Source organism: Epinephelus moara, chromosome 23 (genome assembly GCF_006386435.1).
Source record: "Epinephelus moara isolate mb chromosome 23, YSFRI_EMoa_1.0, whole genome shotgun sequence".
NCBI classification, from domain to species: Eukaryota; Metazoa; Chordata; class Actinopteri; order Perciformes; family Serranidae; genus Epinephelus; species Epinephelus moara.
The window spans coordinates 13,035,728-13,051,127 of record NC_065528.1 but is presented as its reverse complement, the minus strand read 5'-3'; the positions used below and the strand labels follow the sequence as shown (position 1 = coordinate 13,051,127).

General features: G+C 42.2%; 1 protein-coding gene across 2 annotated transcripts in view; it reads left to right on the top strand.

Annotated features, from left to right (window-relative positions):
* Positions 1 to 920: 920 nt before the first annotated feature.
* Positions 921 to 15,400, top strand: part of tafa5a (TAFA chemokine like family member 5a) — a 212,822-nt gene continuing 198,342 nt past the window's right edge. For both annotated transcript variants that reach the window (XM_050036702.1, XM_050036701.1), the window contains exon 1: positions 921 to 1,686. In XM_050036702.1, the coding sequence (XP_049892659.1) occupies positions 1,575 to 1,686 (112 nt within the window). In that variant the 5' untranslated portion in view covers positions 921 to 1,574. The remainder of the gene's footprint in view (positions 1,687 to 15,400) is intronic.

The following is a 15,400-nucleotide window of genomic DNA, read 5'->3' as shown; positions in this document are numbered from 1 at the left end:
ATATTTTTGTAATAATAATAATGATGTGTTGGACCAGACCAGGCGTCTAACTGAGACAGGCCTTTATTTGTCAAAATGTGTAGCCACTCCGGGCTAGTAAAAGGGACGAGGTGTTTATTTGGTGCTGGGCTTTTAATTGAAGTTTTACAGTATATTTGCCTCTATATACAGCAAGGAAGACATCTTCAGTGGCATCAACTGCAAGTACACAAGTAGGAGAACATTTTCTAAAATGCATATTTTACAGAGTAGTTTGAATCCTCCAGCGAAAGAAAAAGCAATATTTACATCTATGGGAGCAACATTACTGGGCTCAAAATGGCAATATAGTCTATTTAAAATTGAATTTAGTGCTCGTAATGATGGTTTTAACTATTCCAGAGCCCTGCCTGAAACATGCACCCTTTAAATTGATATTATTCTGCAGTATATCTGGAAAAATGAGACAAACGCACCTTGATCCCACAGGAAAATAATGGAAAACGCATGGGCCTGTCTTCAGAAAGAGAAAAAAAAAACAGTGTTCACACTAATTATGTGCATGGCTGAATGATGTGTCTCTGACTGAGGGGATATATGGTCGGTGGGCAATTATTACTCAGTCAATATCGGTTGAGAAATCAAACAGACATGCAGCATGTCTGATATATAAAGTCAATCAATACTATTGAGCCGTGTTTTACACTGATTATATGAAGCACGGCGGCTCCAGCATCGAGCCGTTGTGATATGACTGTAAACCGCGACCTCAAGAGGCTTATTGCTGACGTACTATCGATTATCTGAATGTTTCACTTTGGAAAAAAAAATCACTTGGAGTCGCACGGTGCGCACTTTTCCTCCCGCTCCTTTCTCCCACAGTCTCTCTATCTCTAACCATCCATTCTCCATCCTCCGTTCCCTCCTGCAAGCATGCTGTGATCCTCATCTACTTCCTTCCCAAAGCAAGAGGACTTTTTCTCCCCCTCTTCTTCTTTTACCACCGATCCTCCTTCATCCATCCAGGCGTTTTTTTCCACAGCGGATTTTTACTATAGGACCCGCGTTTATTTCCCCCAGCCCAGTCTCGAGGCTGTGCCGTCGGTACTGGTGATGCTGGAGAGAATCGAGGAAACCTACCACAGGTGAAAGGAGCTTTAACGACGCTGCGGTATAGATGATTGAACACTTTGAGCATTAACTCAACGGCACCAGCGCAGCGCGCGTCCTTTGGCTGCAAATATAGAACGGAAATTGAGGTTAACACACTTTGGGACAAGTAAAGGGACGTTTGCCAACTTGTGTTTGTGGTGAATAGAAAAGAAAAAACAACCCCTGCGTTTATTTATTCTCCAACCTGGGATTCCTAAGGAAGATGTGACCTTTTCTTTTGCGCACCGGCAACCCGACTATAAGGAGCAAAATAAAAACCAGTGCTTTTCCATCAATTGCTCGATCTTGACATGTCTTTTTGTGGGATTACACGCGGAGATATGAGCATTGTGAGAGGCCGAGCTGGATTGTGAGATTACCACCTTTTGCTTTTTTTTTGTTCTTCCCCTCGTTCTTCAAAGAGGAAGTGCTCCGTTTGTTCAATGGCTTCGGTGTCAAGGTTGACGAGGCGCAAAGATGCCAGTCGCTGGCCGAGGATGTCGTCAACTTTCTGGGCTGTGGTGCTTCTGACAGCGCTGCTGGTTCTCTACTGCGGTAAGCGCTCTCTGTGCGTTTTTTTCTCTCCAAGCGACCACACATATCGGCATTTGGGCACAAACGCTGGTGCGCAGTGGGTGACCGTGTCATGGGGGAGGGAGGGGGCTTTGACAACAAAATTCCAAGAGTGGTATTGGCAATCGCTCTTAGATTATTGATCCTACTAGTTTCATTTTGTCTCAGCACACACTAAAACCCACCTACTCCATTTATCTGTCCTCTCCTGCTCTCACTCATGCAAACAGACAGGCTTAGACAAGAAGGAAATGTGTCTTTTTGTCTTGTGGAAACACTTTATCAGGACAGGAGGTTGAAGTCAAGTGTCCCAGAGGCCTAATTAAGTGTCTTGTGGCTCCCTTTAATTCTCTCTGTGTCTCTCACGAACACACACATCTCTGTCCTGAGGGCTGTGTTGCTGTCAGACTCACTTACCGAGGTCAGACAGTCATGCATCTGTCATATCGTCTGCGGAACTAAACAACCGGTTGCAGAAGAAGACGAGGGTGAATTCACACGACACATGCAGCATGAAGAAGAAAATCTAAGAATAAGCCGCTTTTTAGTTGGACAAACAGTGAGTCTCACTCCAGGCGGTGATTCAACTATCAACTATCGCCTGAGGATAACCTTATTAGGCAAATCTATTCAAACTCGCACACACATGGTCACACAGTCTCTCCATCTCCGTCTCTAAGGCTAGTCTGCTGCTCTGGCCGAGGATGTCTTTTCATTTCTTGTTCCCTGGCACCCTCACACCTTCTCGCTTTTCCCTTCTCTGACTCACTTTTGAAGAGATATCCAGCTGGCACACTGTGCTCCAGTCTGCTACGTGTGAAAAAAAAAGGGAGGCTATGTGCAATAGCCATGATAAACCCATTTAAAGAAATAAAAAATTAAAAAAGGAGCTATTTCATTAGCTGCTGAGCTAATGATTTATATAATCGCCTTGTCTTGGAGCACATTAGCTATGCTGGTGTTGTAGAGAAATTAACAGTTTAATTACATGATTCTTGAGTTTCCCCCGTACAGCCTCTGCAACTGCCCCTGCCCAATCTCTTTCTGTATTTTTTACTCCCACGATGGAGAAGATTGAGTTCTCTTTGTAATCATACAGACCCCAGGTTAATCAATGAGGGAGTTTGGTTTGTATGAGCGAAAGCTTCTGGACAGGGGGGTCTTTTTCTTCTTTTATGGTGCCTTCGGCCATGTTGATTGATCTTCTGCTTGTGTCCAATCAATGGCGCTTGGATGTTTGTTTCAGTCAGCACTCTTTGAGCCCCCCCACCCCACCACAGAGAGCAAGAGCTCAACCTTCTGCCCGGCAACACCTCACCCCTTCTGGAACTTAATAATCTGAACAGTCGTGATTCTTTGATATTTTTTCCCCCCTCCTCTCTTTTATATCACCCCATACTGTTCAGAAATGTTTGGTCCCTTTAGTTTGAAATTCAATTTGTGCAACGCTGAGGTTCGAATCACTCTTTTACTGTGTAGAAAATGGTCTTTTGTTTCTTCCTACCGATATTTGTGTATGAAACTAAAGCCCGAGAGCCGTCTTGGTTTCTCCTTTTGGCTCCTCTTTCTTCCCTTTAAGATTTTTCTTTTGTCTCAGCTTGTGGTCGTTCTGCCAGATAAATCTCCAATCATCTGAAATTGCAGCTCAGAAAGATTCCACTGCTTTCTCTTTCAGCTTCGTCTTTCTTCTCGTCCATTTCCATTTTGTTTGACCTTCCTCATATGCACTGTCTTTCTGTTTTGTCCTTTTTTTATATTTATCTCGCCCTCTCCTCTACTTTGTTCTCGTGTCCTTCGATGTCCCGGTCAGCTGTCCAGTCCAGTTCTACTTTGTTATGTTACATAGCCTCCTTATGTTGCTCAAACTCCTGTTTTTTCATACATTTTGTCTACCTTAATATCCATTTAATGCGTCATTTTTTTCTCATTCTATTCTCTGCTTTCTCTTTGTAGCACTTTCAGTTTCATCCTCCCCTCCCCCTTTTCATTCACTTATTATTTTTAGGTCTTTTTTCTGGTGAAGGTCTGAGCTGAGCTGACCGCTGCACGTTACTGTATGTTAGTCTGACTGATGTCTCTGCTCTCTCAGCAGTTTTTTGCCGCCCCTCTCTCGTCATCTCTCGTCCTCTCTCCTGTTCCACTGCTGACCCCCTTTCTCTTCTCCTATAGATTTACTCACATGTTGTTTGTTTTACGACAATAGCATTCTGTAACCCATGAAACAATCCCAGAAATATCCACATATTTTTTTGGTATATGTTAAAAACTTTTTTTTGAAAAAGTGGCATCTAGTTCAATTTTTTTGTCATTTCCCCATACTTAGAATTGACACAGATTGTAAAATATTCATGTTTCAAGGTCTTTACAATTTAGGGCTTTTCACTAATAAATACTGTCATTATTAATAATCACCAGATCATTTTCTTGATTAATCTTGGTCTATAAAACATTAGAATACGGGGGAAATTGCGTGTGAATGCCAGTGAAGAATCGTACAGCTCAAGGTGATTGATTAAAAGTCGTCGTTCTGCCAATCTAAAACCCAAAGATATTCAAAAATGTTGGACAAGGAAAAGCAGTCAGTTCTTCCATTTTAGAAGCTGGAATCAACAAATGTGTCAGTTTTGTTTGAAAATTGTGGAAAGGTGATTTTTTTTTTTTAGTTTGTTCAGAGTGTTGGTAGAAAACTGCACTTTAAAAGGTAACAATCATTATTTTTCTTTTTTTTTCATTGGTGCCTTTTGTGCTTAGGTCGATGTTGAAGTTGTTCAATAAAAGAATGTCGGAAGTAATTTCATGTTTTTATATCCGACAAACAATTTGTTGCACTTCAGAAAGAAGCAGAAAGGCCGAACTGAGTAAACTTTAAAGGTTCATGTGCAACATTCAGAGCATTAATATGGCAGCAAACCACCATTTGCTGTTTAAATATATAGTGGAGTAATGGTGTCCTGAGCAGAGACTGAATCCATGCTCCCTCCGTGTGTGTTGTCGTCCGAGCTTCTCTGTGGTTTGTTTTGGAAAGCCTTTTTGACTTTGCTCTGCGCTCATACAGCAGTTACCACTCATATCGGAACGTCATCATCGCAGAAGCATTGCGCCCACCCTCCAGTTCCGACCCAGGTTAACACTGTTTGCTCTGTTAGCACTGTTGCTGTGATAGCACTGTTAATAGAGTTAGCACCGTTAGCTGGTAGATGCCAGCTCAGCCACCTCCATGCTGAAAACAACATCCATACAACTTATACACCATGAATTTTACACAGAGTCCCTTTAATATCTGTTGATCTATCACAACATCAAACATTATGGCATATTCTCCTCATATTGTGCGGCCTTAATGAAAATACTGTAGTTGCTGATTAATTTCTGAGCAGTTCTACTCCATTTTACTGTATTTCTCCACATAGTATTATTGTATTTGTAACATTAGGCTACATTTTATAGTGTTCTCATTCATACTTCTTCCGTCTTTGGCTAGCAATACATATTTTCTTCAATTCTAATAATGATTTTCATACAGAGGTAGCTTATATGTGCTAAACTGACCCTTGCGTTGACTATTAAGTGGCAATTTACATTTGCACATGTGCAGTGTTTATGCATACATGTGGTCAGAAAAAGGGTTTCAAAATGCATCACATTTAAGTGCTTTTATACAAATGTAAACTACTTACATACATTCTTATTTATGTGGCCCTGATATATGTAATATGCACTCCTGTTACTGAAGTGTTGCGAGAGAGAGAGAAAAAAATACACTGTACAAATTGTAGATATTTACATGCATGGTGTGTACTGTAAAGCTATTGTTTGTACCAAGGGCAATTTTGCTTTGCAGTGCTTCTGTGTTGTGCAGCCAAACGGGGAGGTGAGGGGGTGGGGTGGGGGGGTAGCTGTTGAGGGGGGGAGCTCTGTGATTATGGCTATGACTCATATGGTGCCTGTCACCTAGAATCAACATCCAACTTCACACGATCTGCCGTCCTCACTCAGGCCCTTCTGAGAGGGAGAGATTTAAGAGGAGAGGGAGAGATGTGGCGGAGGGAGGGAGGGATGGAAGTAGTGGCATTGAAAGAGGTGAGAGCAGGAGGTGGCTTGATATCCTCGCTAATGCCTTGATAAGAACAGAGAGAGGTGTGGGGAGAAGAAAGGGTGGTGGGAGGAGGGGGAGGTGGGGACTAATGAAAAGGAGATTTTGAGGATAGAAGGAGGGAAGGGGAAAGGAAAGAGAGGCCTTGCTGAGGGTGAGAGAGGGAGCAAGGAGGGAAAAAAGTAGATAAAGAAAGTGAAAAGAATGAGGAAGACAGAGACAAACACGGGACAGAGGGAGAAAGATAAATGGCAGCAGCTCAACAATTTACCCGCTCGTACAGTGTTGGAAACTCTAATCACATGAGAATGCCTCAGTACCCTCTGATTACATTACAAAAGAAAAAAAAAAAATAAAAGCATTGTATTCTGTGCACTAGCTCCCTCCTCTGGAAGCTGTCAGCCATGCATTTGTTTGCCGACGGTGCTATTATGTATTCATGAGGCTGTAGCCCTGCATGTGAGCTCGGGGGAAGGCGAAGATAGAGCCACGAGGCTAGCTAATCAGTATGCTAATCTTAGCTTGGGATAGCTAAGGAATGTAGCCACGGCTGTGGTCCTGGTCTGAACTGCAAACAGAAGGAAAGAAGGGAGAGATGAGGCACCAGAGAGCAGTAAGGGTGAGGAAGTGATAGAGGAGAAGAAAGGCAGAGAAGTCATGCAACTCTTTTCTTACGGTAGCCTTCAGTGTGAAAAATGTGGCAATTGCTGATTCATTCCAGCCCTCTGCAATCCAATGTATGCATACACACACACACACCTACATGCACAGACAGATATAAGCACCCAAGGGCGAACACATACATTAAAGATATTAATGAGGATAACATCAAAGCAGGCAGGTTGCACAGATGCACACACACCAGCACAATTGCATCAAAGCAGGTATTCAGGGTCATGAAGAAGAAACACACCCAGGATCTACTTGCACATATATGAATGTCACCCAGATTTTAAGAATGCAGAAAGGTCGGACACACACGCACACATTTCACTGCTGTCAGGGACAAAAGCTCTCTGCTGCCGCTGCTTAAAGCCGTCCCCGCTCTGTCTCTCAGCGTGGTCTCCTGTGTTTCCTTCTGCCTGTTTGTTTATGACTCGCTGTTGTTCTGCAGCTCAATCGATGGATTGTTGACTGCTGACTGAACCGCGGCTCGGGGGCATCCATGGAGAAAAGATGGTGCGACGCGCCCAGGCATCTCACCCTCGCCGCCCCGGAGAGCTCAAAACACATAATCACACAGTACAGTAAGGTAGTGATACGGGGCCCGGGCTCACATCTGCCCACGTGCACGCGCGCACACGACGTCTGTCAGGGATGTTTGATTCACCAGCCAAGGACTCGGCTGACCTCGAAAAACACAAGCACTTGTAGGTGAACGGGCGGACATATTTGAATATCTTATCTTATTTTCAGCATAGCCTCGAGCGTCTTCCTCTGCAGGGAGGGAGACAGAGAGAGGAGACGCTGTCAGGAAGAAGCAGAAAGGGCTGCCGATGGCCTGGGGATGTAAATTTATAAAGGGAGTCAACTTGTTGAGTTTTCCCACAGAGAAAGCGGAAAGCCACATTACGGACCCCCGGAAATGGGTCCAGAGATGGGCATACATATTTGAGCAGCGTTTTAGAAGGCTGCTTTGCAAAATTTAAAGACCATGATGAGTGTCATTTGGGGGTTGGGGGGTGTGTGTGTGTGGGGGGGGGTTGCTGTTATCGCGTAATGAGCGTGCCACAGATGGAAAGCGTCAAGTTTGGTAAGGCAAGGAAAGAATATTAAGAATTTTGCGAGTCACTGTATGAAATATTAAGCAGCAATGGGATCTCTTTCAGTGTGCGCAGGGACCCATTGACATTAAATGGGAGATGGCAGTGTGGCCACAGGCGCTGTGTTTTTTCCGTGCAGCCTGCACTCATGTGTCAACCTGTCGCTGCTTTCCTTTGTCTGGAAATGAGTGAACAGTGCAATTTAGAGTTAAGGGAATGCTTGTTGATAGCGATCTTCAGGCATATGGTTGCAGCTCTCGGCCCTTTCTGTGAGGCAGCGGGCATCCATCATCCCATAAGTTTTAAAAATGTGTTGATGTTTGCACACTTTGGACTGTGGAAAGGCAATTACATCAAACCAGGGACCCCCTTTTTTTTTTCTTTCGCGGTGACATAGTGCTGAAGTTGACAAGTAGATTGCTTCCTCTCTGAACATTTCCCATTTTTTACAGCGAACATCTGTTATACTGCACAGAGAGTTTGCAGTTTCACCTTGGAGTTGAGCTAACTTTATGCTGGCAGTGTGGCTCTATGGATGGCAATGCTGGTCTGTCAATCTGTTGGTTGGACTGGAGTGAAATATCTCAACTATACACAGGCTGTCGTGACATTTTATACAGACATTAATGTTGGCCAAACAATGTGTCTTACTGATTTTGGTTATTCCCTGACTTTTCCTGTAGCACCATAGCAGTTGATATTTATTTTTTTAAGTAACATTTGTCAACAATGTTTAGATGGATTATGATGGAATGTGGTGCAGACATTCCTTCATATCTCAGCAAGACTTTTAACTAACTATGGGGATTCCTTCACTTTTCATCTAGCACTACTACATTAAAAATATTAACTGTCCAGTACACCTGCATATATAATGGCACTCCCATTCGTCTCAGCTGTACTTTGTGTTTGGTGCTAATTAGCAGGTGTCAATCATCAATCACTAGTTCACTTCAAAGATCCGTTGTCACTGACTACATGGTTTGTTCACTTTATTTTAAGCTAAGCAGTTGCATCATTGTTCTAATGCACTTAAGATTGTAGGTCATTAAGTGAACACATCACTGCTCATACCGCCACAATGTTTAGCAGGATTCAGTCTTTTGTTCAGTAGTACCCTTCCTGCTGGATATCCTTTGAAAAATTGCGATACCAGTACCCTTACGGTGTTACCAATACCACTAGAGCACTTTATTTGATGGAACTTTTTTTTCTATCCTATTTGATACCAGTCATGTGAATGGTTCAGTCTTCCCCAGTCCAATGATTTTCGCACAAATACATTTTGAAAGTGTTGGAATAATTCAAATGTTTATTAAATACTTACAAAGAACTGCTTAAAATACATCACTCTTGACTTAACCGTACCACAGACCTCATGGGTTGTGGCTGCTGTGGTCATGGGCCACTCAAACGTTCCATTAATTCAAAGAATGCTTGCAATGATTGGCTGCGAGTGAAACCATACAAATTGTTTTTTTTCTAGATTTGGGTGCAAAAAGGATCCAATGCAGGTATCACCTGACTGGAGATGTTTGGATGCTACTTGGTATTGGGGTATTTCACTCAATACCTTAAAGATAGCAAATACCAATACCCAGCCCTAAGTAGCCTATGCTCAGGCTTATAGTCCACACTGACACTTTTGAAAAAAAACCTCTGTCCAAATGAAAATGCAAAAACGCAATTGAAATGCTATCAAGGGCATGCTAAGCTAACAAGTGGCCACACAAAGGAAAAGAAGAAGAAGAGATTGTTGGCCAATCCGAAGCCTGAAAAAAAGCTAATACTCAAAGGCTACCTGTAGAATTCTGTTATTCAATATAGTGCATATATATTATAGTATGGTATATAGTAACTGTGCATTTATTTTACAAACATGTAAAAACAGTCCTGTTAGCAACGTTAGAGCCAGCACAATTTCGGCTACGTCCACTGCATGAAATGCTTCATTTGTGACGCCTCACAAAGGAGATAATGGCACACACTCTGATGTCTCAAGCCAAAAACTCAGTTTTCCCTGACTTCACGTCAACACTGAAAAAGAAATTGCAGAGACTGTTCACCCTTCACCCAAGGTTTGTTTTCAGAGAGCTAAAACACGGGTTGCATTTGGACGAAGGGCCAGACGTGTAGAGAAAACTGTTTTCAAAATACCTTTGTTCGTGTGGATAAGACCTCAGACTGTTGCTAAACTAAACAAAACTAGTCTATACAAGCACTGTATGTCAGTTAAATCGGGTGACAAGCTACTATTTATGACACTGTTATCAGAATATAATTGTTTCTGTGCCAAATTAGCTAATATTAGCATGCTAACGGGCTAAATGAAGATGAATCAGCATGTTAGCGTGCTGCTGTTAGCATTTAGCTCGAAGCACTGCTCTGGATTATTACAGCCTAACAGAGCCTGGCTGTAGACTTTGTCGTCCTCAGTAATGGACCACAGTTATAGTGAAGATCAGCAGCTTCTCTACAACACTAAAAAGAGCACTTTTGATCTACATGGAAACATAGAAGTCAAACAGAATAATTTTGAAGTGAAATTGCAAAGAAAAGTGCATTGTTGTCTGCAGCCTCTCACCGAATCAATAAGTGTTGGCCTTTTAGTTGACAAGCCCAATACACACAACACTTATAAATGCAGGTATGCAATCAATTACAGCCTCAGTGCTTCTCATTTCAATATTACCACTTTGTGTGCGCCTGCCTCTTGTTAAAGCTATTGATTGTGGGTGACACATGTGGAAAAACTGCTTAATAAAAAAAGGATTTCATGTCGTTTATTGTGGCAAAGAACATGTATGGTATGAGCACGCATGTACAGGCTATTTCATGCACAAACTGTCCTGGCAAGGAGACGGTGGCAAGTATAGCAGGGTTTTTGCCATAGCCACGGTAAATCCTACAAGTCAGCATCATGCCTGTGTTTTGCAGTTTTGTTATCATAGCTTCATCTGTAGTGAAACAGCACACAGCCTGTTCCTCCCCAGCTGCTCCACGGTCTCAGAACAGTTAACAGCTACAACAGTTGGTGCACTTGTTTACGCTGAGATGCAGTAAAAGTTGCATTAAAGCCGCTTCTCTGTCTCACTGACTCTATTTTTCCCATCACTTCATCAAGTCCTGCGTTTGTTTGTGTTTCTCTCTGCGTTCCTGGCTTTTAAATCGCTTCTACCTGCACCTTGGTAACCAGACCCTAAAAAACATGGATGCCATAATAGCATGCTAATATGCTGTGACATTTACTTAATGTGAGAACAAATTGTGAAGTGTTTGGAGTTTGCAGTTAGGCAAAGTATCGCCGTGGCTGCCTCCATGGCTAATTGCACCTTAAATGCTCCGTGTCCCATCGTGAATTAATTTGGTGTCAATGTGACTTTAATTACCATTAAAACTGCTTGTATAATATTTACATATCATATTGTTAGTGGTGTATGACTGTGGGGCTCAACAGGTCACAGTCAAAGAAAGGCATTGTTTGTGTATAATGGCTCAGGATTTTCTTGTTAAAATGAAAGTACAAACACAGGGTTTAAGATATTGGAACCTCATTTGGAGCCTTTGACAAAGAAAAAAGTGATTAATGGTACGTTTTTGAGACCAATCCTGTAAAATTATGCGAGACGGCTTAATTGGGTCGGAATCCGGACAGCGTCTTGCAGTGTGCTCCTGTCTCAAGAGGATTCGCGGATGTGCACTTGTGCATGTTTTGCCTAGGGCCAGTAAGTCCATTCAGAGAGAGATGCTAAAGCTACTCCCCCTTTATTACTGCAAAAAGCAATTGCTTGGAAGAAAATGCCAGAATGGTGCTTTGAATTCCTGGAGGGGCCCATCACTGAGACGCGGCCCACGGAGCTGAGACAGCTAGCATCTGGAGCAAAGACATGGCGGTAAAGTGGAGAGAGAAAAGAGGGAAGGAGGGAGGGAAAGAGGGAGTTGGATGGAGGAGAGGCAATGAGAACAAGAGCGCGGGAGAGGCAAGAGAGACAGACAGGGAGCACAAGGGAGGTAGAGAAATGGTGAGTGCGAGACGGAGCAAGGGGTTGACGAGGGAACAGTAGAAAGAGCTTGGGAGAGAAAAAAGGACGGCGCAGGCAATGAGACAAAAGACAGACAGACGAGAACACTCAGACGGTCCACCAATTGACAGCCGGTTGGGGAATAAAGTCAGCTAACACAATGAAGCAGTCGGCAGACAGACTCGCCGTGGAGTAGCCGAGAGGCTCTCAGAAGTAGAAACAAATATTACATTAGAAGAGACAGAAGCCATTTGTCACAGTGGGAGGCCTGAGAGGTAGTTAAGCTGCAGAATATAGGGACCAATGGCCTGGTTGATACATGTCGCCACAAGGAGGAAATTGTGCTGAAGTCAACTCCGTTCAATCAATTGTCTGGTGTCCTTCAATGACTCCGGCACTTAACAAGATAACGGCACAAAGTTTCGCCAGCCCAACTCTCGAGAACTTGTTATGGGGCCTTGAGGGCTCCCCTCATTCCCTGTCTCGATCCTTTCCCTCCCCTCCTTTCATCCTCCCTTCTCTCCCTTCCTGCCAGCCTGTCAGCCGCACCACCTCCACATCAAGGCCCGGTGACATACATGCTGACAGCCACGATTCAATGTTAATGTTTCTGGAAGATAAATCTGCCGGACTTTTATGGCCTAAATGACAGCTGCACTCTGAATGCACCCGGATGTCAGAGACGGTTGAGATTCTGAAACCGTTTCAAGGATTGTTGGAGACAGACAGACGGCCAGTTACCTGGTCAGTCAGTCAGTGTGCTTCTGGCTCTGTGCCACAAGGTGCATTACCTGCCTCCCAATATGAAATGCGCATTATTGAATAATAGCTGGAGTAGAATGTTTATAATAACAAAAGCATCTATTTTCCTGTTTCCTCTCTCCCGTTCTCTCTTTCCCTCTCTCTTTCCTTTCTCCCCAAGTTAAGCTGCTGACACTATCCGTGATTGATATGGAAATTACAATGCGCCTGCCCTCATTTATCTTGCACTATTGCTTGTTGCTGCTCCAACAACCATTTTGGGATGCAGAAACGATGAACTGATTTGTGGCTGCTGTTGTAGAGAGCAAAAGGGATATACTGTAAAGATTTGATTTGAAACCCTGTATAGCCCAGAGGATGAGGAAGGTTTCCTGTTTTAATGGAAAAACATCTACTGTGCCTGCATACAAGGCAGTAACCTCAATATTTCTACAGGCACATATGGAGTCCCAGTGGTAACAAATGTCACTAATCGGATGAGTCAAATGTAGCACTGAATACATAAATAAATAATACAATGCAGTTAAATATTTTATGTGTCTATGACTAGAAAACATAACCATTGACCTAACATTTGTGCATGTCGATCAATGTTCACATTTTCTCTCCTGACTTTGTTTTGTGGGTCATAGCACACATTTAATCCATTCACTGGTTTGCCAACATGACACTTTCCATTTTCTTTGTTGTTGTATGACATATCAGGGATTCCTGACATTTTTATCACAGCCCTCTCAGATGAGCACAGGTATCCCATCATCTAAACCTGTCATGTGTTTATTTGAGCTGATATAAAACAGGATGCCATTAAACGCTATTAATTATATAAAAGTGGATACTGATACAATATTCTCCATATAGTTAAAGCATAACTTCGGTATTTTTCAACCTGGGCCCTATTTCCCCATGTGTATGTGTGCGTATGATTCATAGGTACAACTTGTTTTAAAATTGGTTCAGTATTGAGGGAGGCGGATGCAGCCGGCAGCCGCGAGGTAGATAAGGGGGCAAATGCATCCCGTATAAGTTTGCGCATTCAAAGTGCTTTTTTTTGTTGCCACTGACCGGTTCAGATCGCCAGTGCTATCTCTGTAAATAGCATACTAAGCGTTTCCCTTACCCTTCACTTCCTGTGGGCTGTGTGTGACATCATCTCGCGAGAGCTTTGCTTGTTGCCGGAAGAAAACAACAATTCTAGGTATCAGTATTACATGCGTAAAGACATATTAGTCATACTTACTAGATGGATAGTTGACCATTTGGTCCCTGTGGTTTTGGCCGCCTCCTCCAGTTTATTTTGGGCACATGAAAAAAGGTATCCAGCACTGCCCTGTTGATCAGAGGGGGGAAATCCTCTAACGTAGTTACACAGCGTTTGGTAGTTTCTGTATCATCCCAGGACACATCGAGACCATGAACCATTACAACCATTACCGATGCAGTAAAACTCTCAACTGTACTCCAGGACAAGCAGCGCCACTCTGTGCGGCGCTCAGCATGGCTCCTCTGTTTTCTTCCGGCAACAAGCAAAGCTCTCGCGAGATGACGTCACACACAGCCCACAGGAAGTGAAGGGTAAGGGAAACGCTTAGTATGCTATTTACGAAGATAGCACTGGCGATCTGAACCGGTCAGTGGCGACAAAAAAGCACTTTTAATGCGCAAACTTATACGGGATGCATTTGCCCCCATGTCTACCTTGCGGCTGCCGGCTGCATCCGCCTCCCTCAATACTGAACCAATTTTAAAACGAGTTGTACCTATGAATCATACGCACACATACACATGGGGAAATAGGGCCCAGGTTGAAAAATACCGAAGTTATTCTTTAAAATGTCAGAGTTTAGATTTAGTCAAGTTTGCATTTTTACTTCTACCACTGACTGAGGCTGAATATTTCAACCATTTATCCATTACTTTTGTCTTTTTCACTATTTATCCAGTATGTTGAGCTGATTATTTTAACTCTTTATCAAATACTGTCAGCTATACACTTCAATCTATTAAAATTAAGTTTTGCTTACTATTTAAACTGTTTACTCTTTTAAATATTTCAACTGTGTATTCATTATGGTTAGCAAAGTACTTTAATCATACTTTAAGCTAACCATTTCAATGGCATTTACTTTACTTTTACCTTAATATTTCAACTGTTTATTAATTGGGGTTACCTAAATATTTACAGCTTATCCATTACTATTAGCTACTTACACTCACATTTACCTATTTCACTGTGTTTATTCAATACCGCTAGCTAACTATTTCAACCATGTATCCATTACTTTTAGCTTACTATTGAAAGTACTTACATTTACGTATTTCATTGTGTTTATTTAATACCGATAGCTAACTTTTTCAACCATGTATCCAATACTTTTAGCTTACTATTGAAAGTACTTACATTTACCTATTTCAGTGTGTTTATTTAATACCATTAGCTAACTTTTTCAACCATGTTATCCATTACTTTTAGCTTACTATTGAAAGTACTTATACTTACCTATTTCAGTGTGTTTATTCAATACCGTTAGCTAACTTTTTCAACCATGTATCCAATACTTTTAGCTTACTATTGGAAGTACTTACATTTACATGTTTCATTGTGTTTATTCAATACCGCTAGCTAACTTTTTCAACCATGCATCCAATACTTTTAGCTTACTATTGAAAGTACTTATACTTAACTATTTCAGTGTGTTTATTCAATACCGTTAGCTAAGTTTTTCAACCCTGTATCCACTACTTTTAGCTAACTATTCAAACTGTGTGCTTTTACCTGCCTTTTCAAGTTGTTTATTCATTGCAGTTAACTTACTAATCAACCATTTATCCATTACTTTTAAGACCTTTTTACACAGAGGCTGTGTTATAGGGATGCTACCAAGTCCTTTCTTTATGCAGCCTTTTCTTGTCTTAACACAGGACCAAACAATGGCAGCATCATGTGGCTTCAGTGTGTGATTTTAAACAGCATGATGTCATCCCGGAACCAAAAGAGGCATGATTAGTGTGACATGTGACATACGCATTTGCAGAGCTTCATGAACAACAACAAA